The following is a 17,523-nucleotide window of genomic DNA, read 5'->3' on the forward strand; positions in this document are numbered from 1 at the left end:
AATAAATACTGTACATCAAATCAAGTATCAATTGCCCTTTAAAAGCTCAGATCACTATAATGGGCCACTACATGCTTTTGTATGACCAAGGATAATTATCTTTAATTTCCTAAGAATCAGTCAAAATATTAGGTAAATAAACGCCTTGTGTGACTTTTGTGTCTAAAGACAAATGTCACAACCACCCCTCAATAAGTACATGTACATTTAAATGTTGTAATATAAAAACCATATATCCACTAATTTTTAAAATATCTTTACACAATTCAATCATACATATAACTTTCACTCACACACTATATACACATTCAAGATTGATGCCCTAAAATTTGTAGTATCAGTAACAAAAATGTTTCTTGAGGGTATGAAAATTTCAGCAAAAAAATAAATATTTGTTTACTCATTACAAATTTTATTTATTACACTATTAGTTATTACTTTATGATATGGTACAAAAATCAACCAAAGAAATCGATTCAGTTTGGCCCCAGATGACTTTTAAAATGTTTATATCATTGAAAAAGCTCAAAATTATCTCCCTTTGGTGCAAAAATGCCATTTTTGGGGCATTAAATTGAAATATCTTTTTAACTCATTGGTGACCTATATTTTTTATTAATGTTTTCAAATAAACTGTACACAAACTAAATAATTGTTAAATTTAAGTGCTTTCTGTAATTTAGTTCTTTTTTATTTCGATATTATCTCTTTTTCTCCTATTAGTTCAACAGAAAAAAGGACATCAACAAAAAAAAAAATGCTTCTTTCGGAGGCATATTGTGAGCTTAAATGAACGGTTAGACCCCATTTCTTTATTTTATTTTTCTATTAAGTATATGATAAAGTTTATTTATAAAAAAATATAGCAAAATCGTATGTAAAAAAAAATTAGATTTATGCCCCCTTAAATATTTTTTTCTTACCTATATTTATATATATAAATTTGACTGCTATTTTAATTATGAAATGTCAACCTTAACATCTATAAGAGTTATAAATGAACGCCTAGTAAAATAAGTGATAAAGATAAATAACAACAATACAGATCAATAAAATAATGAAAGACTCATGCACTGACTTTGTGCAAGCACCAACCACACTAATATGAATGAAAGACATTATGTAAATCTTAACAATACTATAAAATGCTCTTATAAAATATATGCATCAATTTCATTCACAATAAGTTAAATGGAATGTGTTCCTGGGAAAATAATAGTTGAAAATAAAAATATATTCAATATACACAGCTGAAAGATCTCAAAATCTAAATTTAAGCAGAGGAACTTATTATTGTTAAGAATTTTCATAGTCATTTTGCAATAGCCAACCGGTTTTAAAATGTTAACTTAATGTAACAAGAGTGCACACACTGAAATGTCTCGCCTTCTTTACTAATCATTGATATTATGTTGATAGACCTAAATTCAAAGCTTTACTACAACTGTCACATAAACTTGACATTAACCAAGAAAATGAAACATTGATCAATGAACCATGAAAATGAGGTCAAGGTCAGATGAACCATGCCAGGCAGACATGTACAGTTAACAATTCTTCAATACAACAAATATAGTTGACTTATTGCTTATAAATTAAGAAAAACAGACCAAAACACAACAAACACTTAACACTTAGCAATGGACCGTGAAAATGAGGTCAAGGTCAAATAAAACCTGCGTAACAGACATATAGATCATAAAATATTTCCATACACCAAATATAGTTGACCTAATGCATAAAGTATTAGAAAAATAGACCAAAACTCAAAAACTTAACTTTGACCACTGAACCATGAAAATAAGGTCAAGGTCAGATGACACCTGTCAGATAGACATGTACACTTTACAATCATTCCATACACCAAATATAGTAGACCTATTGCATATAGTATAGGAAAAACAGACCAAAACACAAAAACTTAATTATAACCACTGAACCATGAAAATGAGGTCAAGGTCAGATGACACCTGCAAGTTGGACATGTACACCTTACAGTCCTTCCATACGCTGAATATACTAGACCTATTGCTTATAGTATCTGAGATATGGACTTGACCACCAAAACTTAACCTTGTTCACTGATCCATGAAATGAGGTCGAGGTCAAGTGAAAACTGTATGACGGGCATGAAGACCTTGCAAGGTACGCACATACTAAATATAGTTATCCTATTACTTATAATAATAGAGAATTTAATATTATAAAAAATCTTAACTTTTTTTTCAAGTAGTCGCTGAACCATGAAAATGAGGTCAAAGACATTGGACATGTGACTGACGGAAAGTTTGTAACATGAGGCATCTATATACAAAATATGAAGCATCCAGGTCTTCTACCTTCTAAAATATAAAGCTTTTAAGAAGTTAGCTAACGCTGCCGCCGGATCACTATCCCTATGTCGAGCTTTCTGCAACAAAAGTTGCAGATTCGACAAAAAAGTAGCCAGCAGAGCCCAACAAACAGGATGATATTAAAACAAGGAATTATTTGAATCTGGAATAGACCAGCCCTATTTAGTTGGGTAAGTTTTCATTATACATTTTAATCAATTTTCCAGAATTAAAAATTATTCCAGATTCAAATAATTCCTTGTTTCAAGTGCATGAAATATTAATTCTATCAATTAACTTAAAGACGAGATAAATGAAGATTTAAGTGGAATAGAATTCATGGTTGCCACATAATGAGAATATAAAATTTAGTTTGAGGCCTGGAGAGGACTTCTGAGATCCCTCGCAACCACATTTATAACAAATTTTTATACAATGGATTTCGAAAAGGTTAAATTCGATAGAAATATAGAATATAGAATCTAACATTTTACCAAGAGAGAAAAAAGTGGGCTGGTCTCAACATGAATGTGTCTATGGAATTAGATATCCAACAGTTTAAAGTGTAGTGCTTTAATGTACCATCAGGTAACAATTTAACTATGTTTCACAGTCAAAATCCGTCACAGAGATCATAACCGTTCTGTTCAATACTTTGTAACACTACACTCAATATATTAAGTGCAGTATTGCAGAGCATGTATGGAACGGATATGAACTCTGTGCCCGGAGATTGTTTCACAGTGTCCTTTTGAGATCAGCAGCTTAAAAATTTGCTATGACTTATTTGACAGCATTCAGATATCAATATTTACAATTATATAGAGTGGGGTGCTCATTTTCGCCGGGGACACAATTTCGCCGTTTAAGGATTTTGAGGTGTAAAAACTTCAAAGGATGACTGAAATGGAAGAAATGTACCCGTAAATTATATTTTTATAACAAATATAATATTTTTTTAAACTGAGACAAAATTGCGGCTCCTACCGAAAATGACTGAAAAACGGACAACGATTTTCGGACAATTTCCTGAATAAAAAACACGATTTCAAAGAAGTATTTCTAAGTAAATATTTGACTGAATGTCCTAATTTTGAATTCTTTATACCTTTGAAATGTCTGTTATTCATCTATAATGCAATTGATTTCATAAAAATTGTTAAAAGCTGCGGTTATTTGGTTTTAAATAGATGTGTAAAAACGGCGAATATGTGTCCCCCATTGACAAAACATCCGGAAATTTCAAACACTCTTTAATCTAAATTTTCAGATGATTTTCTTAAAACAAACCAGTTTTCAAGCTTAAGTATATTTTACATTTGAAGTTATCTTCATATAGAAATATCAGTATACTTCAAAAACATTTAGACCTGAACATAAACTGTAGAAAACATGGAAAGATGTGGCGAAAATGAGCACCCCACTCTACATAAATATAAACAATATTTACCCTAAACATTTACAAATGTTTGAGAAGATGGCAAGTGTTAAAAACACACAACAGATTAAAACTCCATGAATTATATATTAAAAGCTACCAATTTGAAAGCACCTTTTAATTATCATGATTATGGATGTTTGAACATAAAAGTATAATGTACTCCAGAAAGGCAAGATTTTAATGCTTTTTTCAACTCTATAGTTTTAGTTGTTAGAAGTTGATTTTTTTTTTCAGAAGTTGCATAAAACTGCCAAAAGCTAAGGTTCTTTTTACAAAAAATCTTTCATAAAAAATGATTGTTAATTAAACTGAAAAGGATAATGATGATAATGACTTACAAGATGTTTTTCTCATTAAGATTTTTTGTGAAACTTCTCACTAAAGGATAAAATATATACTACTACTAGTATTCATTTTCATCAATATTTTTTTTTTACAATTATGTACAAACATATTACAAGAGTAATATTAGAGATGCTTTATTAATATCAACATGATCCCATGGAATATAAAGTAATTACTTACTAAAGTTAGTTTGCCTTACACTCTTGTATACAAAACAAGGGAAGTTAAGAAATGTTCAAAATATTCTCATTCCATCATACTTTTATAACATAAATAGCTTGTCTAATGTGACAATTGTTTCTTTTTGGCATTAATTTTCAAACATCTTTTTACCTTGGTCATGTGAGCTCAAATTTAAAAAAAAATTTGGTAATAAACTTTAGTTTGAATCAAATTTTGTGCACGCTATGACCATTATTGCACTCTTTTGCTCCTTTGCTGCTTAAAGCAAATCATTATTTCACTTTTATTACTATTTGTAAAATAATAAAATCATATTTTATTTTTTTTATTTTGTAGCTTATGCCCCTTCAACACTTAAAACATAACAATACAGATGATATACAGTCAGTATAAAAAATCCATTTAAAATTTACATTTTGATCACTGTTTTTTTTTTTTTTACAAAATTCACAAGCTTAATTTGATCATTAAGACTCTATTTGTGTCAAGTTGCCTTCTGAGTTGGTGAATAGAGTTGGGAAGCTATGATGGAGTGGAGTTTGAGGTTCAAAATAATCCTGAGTTGTATCAGCATGGTCAAGATCAAATTGAGGTCTGTTTAACAAAATTGCATCTGATGAGGAAGACAATCTGTGATTCTGTTCTTCGAGTAATGGAATGTTTAATTCTTTATCTGAAAGTTGAAAATATTTTGGTTTAATTTCATCAAAAATAACATTTCAATAGACTATGTTCATATTACAGAATTTTGACTCTGGAGAATATTATTTTTCAACAGGTTTCTGTGGTAGGACATTGTATTTCTTACAATTGCAAATACTGTAAGAACCTGTATCACTTATGTCGCCAAATGACCTTGTCTTTCATTATCCATGGTTGTAACATAAATATACAATATTAGGTCAATGTGAGGAAAATATAAACTTTTTGGTATTGAGCCCTTCCCCAGTTTGGGGCTGAGTACAAAAAAGTTTATATTTTTTTATGACATTGACCTTATTTTGTTTTTATACTGCAGCTTATATTTATAAATTGTTAGCTTTTTAAATCATAACACAAATAAATATGTCAAACTCATTTTCATCCCTAAATGGACCCCTCGATTGTGAGAAAGTGTTCCATGATGAAATTGATGGGTAGTTGCAGTATAAAAACCTGGGGTCTGTTGTTCAACTTGTGATTAAACTAATGATATGATTAATTTTAATCAGTCATTAAAAGTTAATCGGATGATTAGTAAATGCAATGATTAAATTTCGTTGTTCAACTTATTTTAATCATTGTATTTACTAATCATGCGATTAATTTTTAATCATATGATTAAGTTTGGGAAGTTAGCAAGTGTTTCACACAATGCATTGTATATCAGGGCCTCTATAACTTCCCTGTTTGCATTAAATCATAACATTCTTCTTTTAAACAGTTTTTGGGTACCAATAATTATTGAATAAACATGATAAATATCTTATAAAATGTTCATATTTTTTATGGAATCATATTCATATTTTAGTTTTGTTTCCAGTTTATAATGAAATGTTCTTTTAAAAAATGGAAAAATAATTTCAGTGAAGAGTAATTAATGCCCTGAGAATTTGTTTGTTCCCTATTTTCCATGAAATGGTTATGGGTACATTTTGTAATAATCAAAATTTGCATTTCACTTGAAATATTTTTATCATGCAACATTTGGTTGTTCTAACTCAGAAAGATCCAGAAATAATTTCAGTGATCTGAATTGTCTTCGGTCCTCAATAAGAATGCATCTGACATGTCTGATTCATGGCCGTAATTTTCATGATTTTACCCCGGTTTTCCACATATCCAGATCATAATGATTTCTTTAAAAATCCTGTCAGTTATGTTGTTGATTTAGTACAACCTTCTTCACATGCTAAATGACGAAATAACATCTCCATTGACGCGTTGATGAAGAGTGCTTTCTTTCACGTCCGCACCTAAGTTTCATCAAGTATGGCAAGCCAAGTTAACATTTAAGATAATTTTTACGGATGGTGTAGATCGCACTATATATAACAGAACTGAGATCCATTGTAGTTCCTACGGCACAAGGAGATATACAGAGGGACAATTGCAAATATTCAATTGTGTAAGTGTAATGGCATAATGCACAGTCCGTCAAAGTTGTAATTCTATCAGTCAAGGTATCAGAGTTTTCAATATATTTTTTTTTAAATTGAAATAATAAATAATAAAAATAATAATAAAGATCAATGAAAGCAATCCGACAGTAGGATATATTTTGGGTATCCGATAATCATGTGGGATAGGGTGCATAATAGTAAATATAAAGACAAGAAGATGTAGTATGAATGCCAACGAGACAACTCCCTTTCAGAGATAAAATGGTGTAGAAGTTAACGAATTATAGGTCACCGTACGTCCTCCAACAACGATAAAAACAAAGATGAATAAGCTATAAATTTTAAAGGCCTAGATATGACAAATCGCGGTAAAACCATTCAAACGAGAAATCTATAGGCTTTATTTATGTACAAAACTATGGAGGTAAAACAATGATAAGCCCAGGTGGTAGTGTGGTCTAGCCGGACAGCTGCAGTGCAGGCGATTTGGTGTCACGATATATCACACTTAACTCCAAAGCATATTATGAATGATCTAAACATTAATCTAGACAAAGTGATGCTCCCCCCCCCCCCCCCCCACACACACACACTCCATTCTGAGGTAACTGTATACATATCCAGAAATCAACGCCACTTTGCTTATTTGAATATTATACTAAAGAAATCGGATACGGGTCACGGAAATTACATTAAAATGATAGGGAATTTTGAAAAAATATCTGTTTTAAATTTAATTTAAGTGATAGACAGGTTGCCGGGGCAGAAAATGAATATACACAACAATATACACCATTTAAACGAAACATAGTGACTGTTGTTGCAAAAATACAGGTTCCTGAGATATTTTAAAAATCGAAGCGAGAGGCCTTTAACATTGCAGTGTAAAATACAGGCTAAAATGGCTGAAACGTCAAATTTGCAAACTTCGTGTTGAAAATTGGCTTACAATGTCTTTACAAAAACAGGTTGCCGGGGTGAAATTTGAAACTTGAATTTCCAAAGAATAAGCAAGTCCAAACCTTGTATGTGTAGTCGTTGAATTTTAGGTTCCCACGTAAAATTAAAATGTCACTATTTCAAGAAGAATAAACTCACGAAAGCACGGAAAATTCACTAAATTCGCGTTCCATGTTTTGATTTTGACCGCCTGACAACTTTACGGAAATATCAAAGTGATTGTAAATAAGGACTCTGTGACGGGCAACTTATAATATCCGTGTTTTAAAGATTTTAATGATATCAAGCCTATCAAGCCAGTCCAGTTCAAACTACTATCACGTGGTACAATTCTCATTTACATATTATGAATATTAATTAGCAAAACCACTACTAATTTCTGGCTATGAATAAAGTAAATATGAGACTTTATTTGAGATATTGTTGTGCCCCCGCAGTTGTAAATTTAATTTTAAATCAAAACACCTTAAAATTGTATAAGAAAAAAACATAAATCGTAATTTTCTGTCGATCTGCACGTCTACATAATATGTCCTTATAATCTATAAACTATAGTTACAAACTGTTGCAGTAGTATATTGAGGCAAATAAGTTCAAAGGGGCGTAACTCCTAGAAAATAACATGAATCATAATTTCATGTCGGTATGCACATCTACATAGTATGTCCTTATTATCTACTATTCCACATGCACATCTTCAGTATATATGTTTAAATAGTCATAAAACTGAAGACTTCCTAGCATTCAAACTGTGGGAGGTGTTATCCATCTGGAAATGATATGCATTTTTTATTTAAGCATATACTCCAATAATGACAAGTTCAACTATCTCCCAAAAGAGCAAATATTAATAAAAATCAAAACCCTGACCACATGATGCACACCTTCGATATATGTACAAACAGACAGCCAAGTTAAAACTTCCTAGAATTCAAACTGCATGAGGAGTTATGTGGAATAACTATATACCATAATGGGACGGAAAGACGGACGGATGGAAAGATGAACGGACAGGGGACCCCCACCCCCATATAAAACATTCAATATTAACAAAGGCCAGAGGCTCCTGACTTGAGACACGCGCAAAAATGCGTTGGGGTTAAATAAGTTTTGAGATATCTCAACCCTCCACCTTTACCTCTAGCCAATGTAGAATAAAGATCAACATAAATTACGCATAGTAAAACTCAGCTTAAAAAAAGTCTGAGTTCGAAGTCAGATAAGGTAACAAATAAAACTAAACAAAATGACAATGATACGCCAGGGGCACCCTCTCCGTGTTCAAAATATACATGAAATATTAGTCACTGTACCTTGTCTGTTCTAGGAATTCTAACCCTGAGTTTTTAATCCGCTACATGTCAAGAAATCTTTGCTCAAATCGCCGATCAACCTCCTATTGCACCCATTAGAAGATAAACATTTGATTCCATTAAATGAAATTAATTTATGACCTATAAGAACGTATCGCTAAGAACACGATCATATAACAAATGGTCAATATATATAGTTCTCCATGTAATTTTCTCTATTGGATTTTTGCATGCCCTTTATTGTTAATATTGACGAAATTTATACTTTATCATGTCTTACTCGGACTCAATGATTAAACCGGAGAAGCATATAGTTGAGTGTTAAATAAATCAAACATAATATTATGTTTTCTAATGATGCAAATTATTTGAATGACCGGCACTAGTAACTGAAATTCTCCCTCTTTCCCAACGTGGGTGAGTTGCTTCTTTTGAAATATCTCTGACACTCAAAACTCAAATGAGATTTTCCAGATTCTTGATAACAGGTGCTTGAGTTTGTATACTACACGTCAGTTGAGAAATATGAGACATATAATTGACTTATTCTTTTTTTTTTTTACTAAATCACTAACATAAATCACTTGCGGTAGAACATTTTCATAATAAATAATTGGAGTGGAGGTTCAGGAGGGGGTATCTGGGGTCTGAACCCCTTTTTATTTGACAATCAAAGCCTTTGAAAGGAGATCGACATATGGTTGGAACCACCCTTTTTAACTTAGGCACTGTTAGACCCCCCCTCCCCCCAATTGGCTGGATCCGTCCATGATTTGGGTCCTCGTTAAACATAAGTTTTAATAATAAATTTTAATAATAAATAAGAATAAAGTTTAAAAACTCCTGTGTAAAGATAAAAACCGTAAGGTCCCAGCTATCTGTGGGACGAATTGACCCATTACGGCATTAGAATTTACCTGCGTAAACTGTTAGGTCAAGGGCGCTACTGAATGTGCTATTATTTGAACTTCGAAAAATGGGGAAATTAGCAATGACTTGCTTCCAAAATCACCTATGGCCAGTACATTAATGCTATGGTAACATTTATTATTTATAAAGCTATTTTGCGTAATATTTCATTGAATGATTCCGCACAATAATGTGGCCGTCGGTGCAATCAACACCGTTGTCATATGGTATTTTGACCCCGGGGTCATTTTTCACATATGGTATTCTGAACCCCCCTGCGGTATATTGAACCCCCCTGTTTTTGATAAATAGTATTGCAGATAATCTAATTTACAATTTATTGGCTATCATTTTTTTTTTAATTTGTGCTTTTAAGTAGGGGGTTCAATATACCGCAGGGGGGTCAAAATACCATGGCTAAGTAAAATTTTCAAAATATCTTTTCCAGTATATTAAATACATACAAACTACTTATTGGAGTATTATAACTATGTTAAGGAGTTAGAATAGCTTGAATTTTTGAAATTCAAGGTCTATAGTAGGGGGTTCAATATACCGCAGGGGGGTCAAAATACCATGGCTAAGTAAAATTTTCAAAATATCTTTTCCAGTATATTAAATACATACAAACTACTCATTGGAGTATTATAACTATGTTGAGGAGTAAGAATAGCTTGAATTTTTGAAATTCAAGGTCTATAGTAGGGGGTTCAATATACATTGTACCGCAGGGGGGTCAAAATACCATGGCTAAGTAAAATTTTCAAAATATCGTTTCCAGTATATTAAATACATACAAACTACTCATTGGAGTATTATAACTATGTTAAGGAGTTGGAATAGCTTGAACTTTTGAAATTTAAGGTCTATAGTAGGGGGTTCAATATACCGCAGGGGGGTCAAAATACCATGGCTAAGTAAAATTTTCAAAATATCTTTTCCAGTATATTAAATACATACAATCTACTCATTGGAGTATTATAACTATGTTAAGGAGTTAGAATAGCTTGAACTTTTGAAATTTAAGGTCTATAGTAGGGGGTTCAATATACCGCAGGGGGGTCAAAATACCATGGCTAAGTAAAATTTTCTAAATATCTTTTCCAGTATATTAAATACATACAAACTACTTATTGGAGTATTATAACTATGTTAAGGAGTAAGAATAGCTTGAATTTTTGAAATTCAATGTCTATAGTAGGGGGTTCAATTTACCGCATGGGGGTTAAAATACCATGGCTAAGTAAAATTTTCAAAATATCTTTTCCGGTATATTAAATACATACAAACTACTCATTGGAGTATTATAACTATGTTAAGGAGTTAGAATAGCTTGAACTTTTGAAATTTAAGGTCTATAGTAGGGGGTTCAATATACCGCAGGGGGGTCAAAATACCATGGCTATAAGTAAAATTTTCAAAATATCTTTTCCAGTATATTAAATACATATAAACTACTTATTGGAGTATTATAACTATATTAAGGAGTTGGAATAGCTTGAACTTTTGAAATTTAAGGTCTATAGTAGGGGGTTCAATATACCGCAAGGGGGTCAAAATACCATGGCTAAGTAATATTTTCAAAATATCTTTTCCAGTATATTAAATACATACAAACTACTCATTGGAGTATTATAACTATGTTAAGGAGTTGGAATAGCTTGAACTTTTGAAATTTAAGGTCTATAGTAGGGGGTTCAATATACCGCAGGGGGGTCAAAATACCATGGCTAAGTAAAATTTTCAAAATATCTTTTCCAGTATATTAAATACATACAAACTACTCATTGGAGTATTATAACTATGTTAAGGAGTTAGAATAGCTTGAACTTTTGAAATTCAAGGTCTATAGTAGGGTTCAATATACCGCAGGGGGGTCAAAATACCATGGCTAAGTAAAATTTTCAAAATATCTTTTCCAGTATATTAAATATATACAAACTACTCATTGGAGTATTATAACTATGTTGAGGAGTAAGAATAGCTTGAATTTTTGAAATTCAAGGTCTATAGTAGGGGGTTCAATATACCGCAGGGGGGTCAAAATACCATGGCTAAGTAAAATTTTCAAAATATCTTTTCCAGTATATTAAATACATACAAACTACTTATTGGAGTATTATAACTATGTTAAGGAGTTAGAATAGCTTGAACTTTTGAAATTTAAGGTCTATAGTAGGGGGTTCAATATACCGCAGGGGGGTCAAAATACCATGGCTAAGTAAAATTTTCTAAATATCTTTTCCAGTATATTAAATACATACAAACTACTTATTGGAGTATTATAACTATGTTATTAAAGGAGTTAGAATAGCTTGAACTTTTGAAATTCAAGGTCTATAGTAGGGGGTTTAATATACTGCAGGGGGGTCAAAATACCATGGCTAAGTAAAATTTTCTAAATATCTTTTCCAGTATATTAAATACATACAAACTACTTATTGGAGTATTATAACTATGTTAAGGAGTTAGAATAGCTTGAATTTTTGAAATTTAAGGTCTATAGTAGGGGGTTCAATATACTGCAGGGGGGTCAAAATACCATGGCTAAGTAAAATTTTCTAAATATCTTTTCCAGTATATTAAATACATACAAACTACTTATTGGAGTATTATAACTATGTTATTAAAGGAGTTAGAATAGCTTGAACTTTTGAAATTCAAGGTCTATAGTAGGGGGTTTAATATACTGCAGGGGGGTCAAAATACCATGGCTAAGTAAAATTTTCTAAATATCTTTTCCAGTTTATTAAATACATACAAACTACTTATTGGAGTATTATAACTATGTTAAGGAGTTGGAATAGCTTGAACTTTTGAAATTTAAGGTCTATAGTAGGGGGTTCAATATACCGCAAGGGGGTCAAAATACCATGGCTAAGTAAAATTTTCAAAATATCTTTTCCAGTATATTAAATACATACAAACTACTTATTGGAGTATTATAACTATGTTAAGGAGTTAGAATAGCTTGAACTTTTGAAATTTAAGGTCTATAGTAGGGGGTTCAATATACCGCAGGGGGGTCAAAATACCATGGCTAAGTTAAATTTTCAAAATTTCTTTTCCAGTATATTAAATACATACAAACTACTTATTGGAGTATTATAACTATGTTAAGGAGTTAGAATAGCTTAAATTTTTGAAATTCAAGGTCTATAGCAGGGGGTTCAATATACCGCAGGGGGGTCAAATACCATGGCTAAGTAAAATTTTCAAAATATCTTTTCCAGTATATAAGATACATACAAACTACTTATTGGAGTATTATAACTATGTTGAGGAGTAAGAATAGCTTGAATTTTTGAAATTCAAGGTCTATAGTAGGGGGTTCAATATACCGCAGGGGGGTCAAAATACCATGGCTAAGTAAAATTTTCAAAATATCTTTTCCAGTATATTAAATACATACAAACTACTCATTGGAGTATTATAACTATGTTAAGGAGTTAGATTAGCTTGAACTTTTGAAATTCAAGGTCTATAGTAGGGGGTTCAATATACCGCAGGGGGGTCAAAATACCATGGCTAAGTAAAATTTTCAAAATATCTTTTCCAGTATATTAAATACATACAAACTACTTAATGGAGTATTATAACTATGTTAAGGAGTTGGAATAGCTTGAACTTTTGAAATTTAAGGTCTATAGTAGGGGGTTCAATATACCCCCTTCTATACCTTGAATTGCAAAAATTCTAGCCTTCTTACTCCTTAATATAGTAATAAAACTCCAATAAGTAGTTTGTATGTACTAAACATGCTGGAAAAGATATTTTGAAAAATTAACTTTGCCATGGTATTTTGACTCTCCTGCGGTATATGGAACCCTTACTATAGACCTTTAATTCAAAATATTCTGGCAATTCTAACTCTTTTATGTTGTATGAATACACCAATAAGTAGTTTGCAAGTAATCAAACTTGCTGGAAAAGTTGTTTTGAAAATTTTACTTTGCCATGGGATTTTGACCCCCCCCCCCCCTCCTGTGGTATATTGAACTCCCTACTCTAGGCCTTTAATTTCAGAAATTATGGCAATTCAAACTCTTTTATGTAGTAAGAATACAAATATAAGTAGTTTGTATTTATTAAACTTGCTGGAAAAAATATTTTGAAAATTTTACTTTGCCATGGTATTTTGACCCCCCTGTGGTATATTGAACCCCCTTCTCTAGGCCTTTAATTTCAGAAATTCTGGCAATTCTAACTCTTTTATGTAGTTAGAATACACCAATCAGTAGTTTGTATGTATCAAACTTGCTGGAAAAGTTATTTTGAAAATTTTACTTTGCCATGGTATTTTGACCCCCCTGCGGTATATTGAACCCCTACTGTAGGCCTTTAATTTTAGAAATTCTGGCAATTCGAACTCGTTTATGTAGTTAGAATACACCAATCAGTAGTTTGTATGTATTTAACTTGCTGGAAAAGATATTTTGAAAATTTTACTTTGCCATGGTATTTTGACCCCCCTGCGGTATATTGAACCCCCTACTCTAGACCTTTGATTTAAAAAAATCTGGAAATTCTAACTATTTTATGTAGTAAGAATACATCAATAAGTAGATTATATGTATCAAACTTGCTGGAAAAGATATTTGGAAAATTTTACTTTGCCATGGTATTTTGACCCCCCCCCCCCACCCCTGTGGTATATTGAACCCCCTACTCTAGGCCTTTAATTTCAGAAATTCTGGCAATTCGAACTCTTTTATGTAGTAAGAATACAAATATAAGTAGTTTCTATTTATTAAACTTGCTGGAAAAAATATTTTGAAAATTTTACTTTGCCATGGTATTTTGACCCCCCTGTGGTATATTGAACCCCCTTCTCTAGGCCTTTAATTTCAGAAATTCTGGCAATTCTAACTCTTTTATGTAGTTAGAATACACCAATAAGTAGTTTGTATGTATCAAACTTGCTGGAAAAGTGATTTTGAAAATTTTACTTTGCCATGGTATTTTGACCCCCCTGCGGTATATTGAACCCCTACTCTAGGCCTCTAATTTTAGAAATTCTGGCAATTCGAACTCTTTTATGTAGTTAGAATACAAAAATAAGTAGTTGGTATGTATTTAACTTGCTGGAAAAGATATTTTGAAAATTTTACTTTGCCATGGTATTTTGACCCCCCTGTGGTATATTGAACCCCCTACTCTAGACCTTTGATTTTAAAAAATCTGGAAATTCTAACTCTTTTATGTAGTAAGAATAGATCAATAAGTAGTTGATATGTATCAAACTTGCTGGAAAAGTTATTTTGAAAATTTTACTTTGCCATGGTATTTTGACCCCCCTGCGGTATATTGAACCCCTACTCTAAGCCTTTAATTTTAGAAATTCTGGCAATTTGAACTCTTTTATGTAGTAAGAATACACCAATAAGTAGTTTGTATGTATTTAACTTGCTGGAAAAGATATTTTGAAAATTTTACTTTGCCATGGTATTTTGACCCCCTTGCGGTATATTGAACCCCCTTCTCTAGACCTTTAATTCAAAAAAATTTGGCAATTTTTACTCTTTGGTGTAGTTGGAATACACCAATAAGTAGTTTGTATGTATTAAACTTGCTGGAAAAGATATTTTGAAAAAATTTACTTTGCCATGGTATTTTGACTCTCCTGTGGTATATTGAGCCCCCTACTCTAAGCCTTTAATTTCAAAATTCTGGCAATTCTAAACTCTTTTATGTAGTTAGAATGCACCAATCAGTAGTTTGTATGTATTAAACTTGCTGGAAAAGATATTTTGAAAATTTTACTTTGCCATGGTATTTTGACCCCACTGCAGTATATTGAACCCCTACTCTAGACCTTTAATTTAAACAAATCTGGCAAATCTAACTCTTTTATGTATTTAGAATACACCAATAAGTAGTTTGTATGTACTAAACTTGCTGGAAAAGAAATTTTGAAAATTTTACTTTGCCATGGTATTTTGACCCCCCTGCGGTATATTGAACCCCTACTCTTGGCCTTTAATTTTAGAAATTCTGGCAATTTGAACTCTTTTATGTAGTAAGAATACACCAATAAGTAGTTTGTATGTATTTAACTTGCTGGAAAAGTTATTTTGAAAATTTTACTTTGCCATGGTATTTTGACCCCCCTGCGGTATATTGAACCCCTACTCTAGGCCTTCAATTTTAAAAATTCTGGCAATTTGAACTCTTTTATGTAGTAAGAATACACCAATTTGTAGTTTGTATGTATTTAACTTGCTGGAAAAGTTATTTTGAAAATTTTACTTTGCCATGGTATTTTGACCCCCCTGCGGTATATTGAACCCCTACTCTAGGCCTTTAATTTTAGAAATTCTGGCAATTCGAACTGTTTTATGTAGTTAGAATACACCAATAAGTAGTTTGTATGTATTTAACTTGCTGGAAAAGATATTTTGAAAATTTTACTTTGCCATGGTATTTTGACCCCCCTACGGTATATTGAACCCTATCTCTAGACCTTTAATTTAAACAAATCTGGCAAATCTAACTCTTTTATGTAATTAGAATGCATCAATAAGTAGTTTGTATGTACTAAACTTGCTGGAAAAGGAAATTTTGAAAATTTTACTTTTCCATGATATTTTGACCCCCCTGTGGTATATTGAACCCCCTACTCTAGACCTTTAATTTCCAAAAATCTGGCAATTCTAACTCTTTTATGTAGTTAGAATACACAAATAAGTAGTTTGTATGTATTTAACTTGCTGGAAAAGATAATTTGAAAATTTTCCTTTGCCATGGTATTTTGACCCCCCTGCAGTATATTGAACCCCCTACTCTAGACCTTTCATTTAAAAAAAACTGGAAATTCTAACTCTTTTATGTAGTTAGAATACACCAATAAGTAGTTTGTATGTATCAAACTTGCTGGAAAAGTTATTTTGAAAATTTTACTTTGCCATGGTATTTTGACCCCCCTGCGGTATATTGAACCCCTACTCTAGGCCTTTAATTTTAGAAATTCTGGCAATTCGAACTGTTTTATGTAGTTAGAATACACCAATAAGTAGTTTGTATGTATTTAACTTGCTGGAAAAGATATTTTGAAAATTATACTTTGCCATGGTATTTTGACCCCCCTGCGGTATATTGAATCCCTACTCTAGACCTTTAATTTAAACAAATCTGACAAATCTAACTCTTTTATGTTGTATGAATACACCAATAAGTAGTTTGCATCTATCTAACTTGCTGGAAAAGTTGTTTTGAAAATTTTACTTTGCCATGGTATTTTGACCCCCCCCCCCCCCCTTTGTGGTATATTGAACCCCCTACTCTAGACCTTTAATTTCCAAAAATCTGGCAATTCTAACTCTTTTATGTAGTTACAATTCACCAATAAGTAGTTTGTATGTATTTAACTTGCTGGGAAAGATATTTTGAAAATTTTACTTTGCCATGGTATTTTGACCCCCTCCCCCTTTTTTACCATGGAAAATCAAAACTACCCTTATATTTATATATACATATGTTATAATTACAAATAATTAAAGCATTCAAGCTACATATGGTCTAGTTATAATGTGTTAATAAGTATTTTGAATGACATTTTGTTGGTAAAGACTTCAGAGCACTTATACCAAGCAAAGATATTTCTTTTAATTAAGCATGGAAAATGTACCTTCCCTTCTTGTATGAATGATTTTGTAATCTATGATAAGCTTTAGAATAATGTAAAATGTTCTAATATTCATCTAGGATGAAAAAAACAGGGGGGTTCAATTTACCATGGGGGTTCAATTTTCCATACAGGGGGGGTTCAATTTACCATAGCGGTATTTTGACCCCGGGGTCAATTTACCATGGGGTTCAAAATACCATATGACACCGTCACTGAGCGGTAAAAAACAAACGGAAATCTGCCAAAATGTGCAGTTTCATTCTGTTATCAAATGACCAATTAATGAGTGCGTCCGATCCTTCGCCCAATC

The 17,523-nt window shown here is 31.8% G+C and overlaps 1 protein-coding gene across 1 annotated transcript in view; it reads right to left on the bottom strand.

Moving 5' to 3' along the window:
- Positions 1–4,616: 4,616 nt before the first annotated feature.
- Positions 4,617–17,523, bottom strand: part of LOC139499996 (uncharacterized) — a 37,872-nt gene continuing 24,965 nt past the window's right edge. The window contains exon 9 of the mRNA XM_071288686.1: positions 4,617–4,975. Coding sequence (XP_071144787.1) covers positions 4,770–4,975 — 206 coding nt within the window. The 3' untranslated portion in view covers positions 4,617–4,769. The remainder of the gene's footprint in view (positions 4,976–17,523) is intronic.

Source organism: Mytilus edulis, chromosome 13 (genome assembly GCF_963676685.1).
Source record: "Mytilus edulis chromosome 13, xbMytEdul2.2, whole genome shotgun sequence".
Taxonomy (NCBI): Eukaryota; Metazoa; Mollusca; class Bivalvia; order Mytilida; family Mytilidae; genus Mytilus; species Mytilus edulis.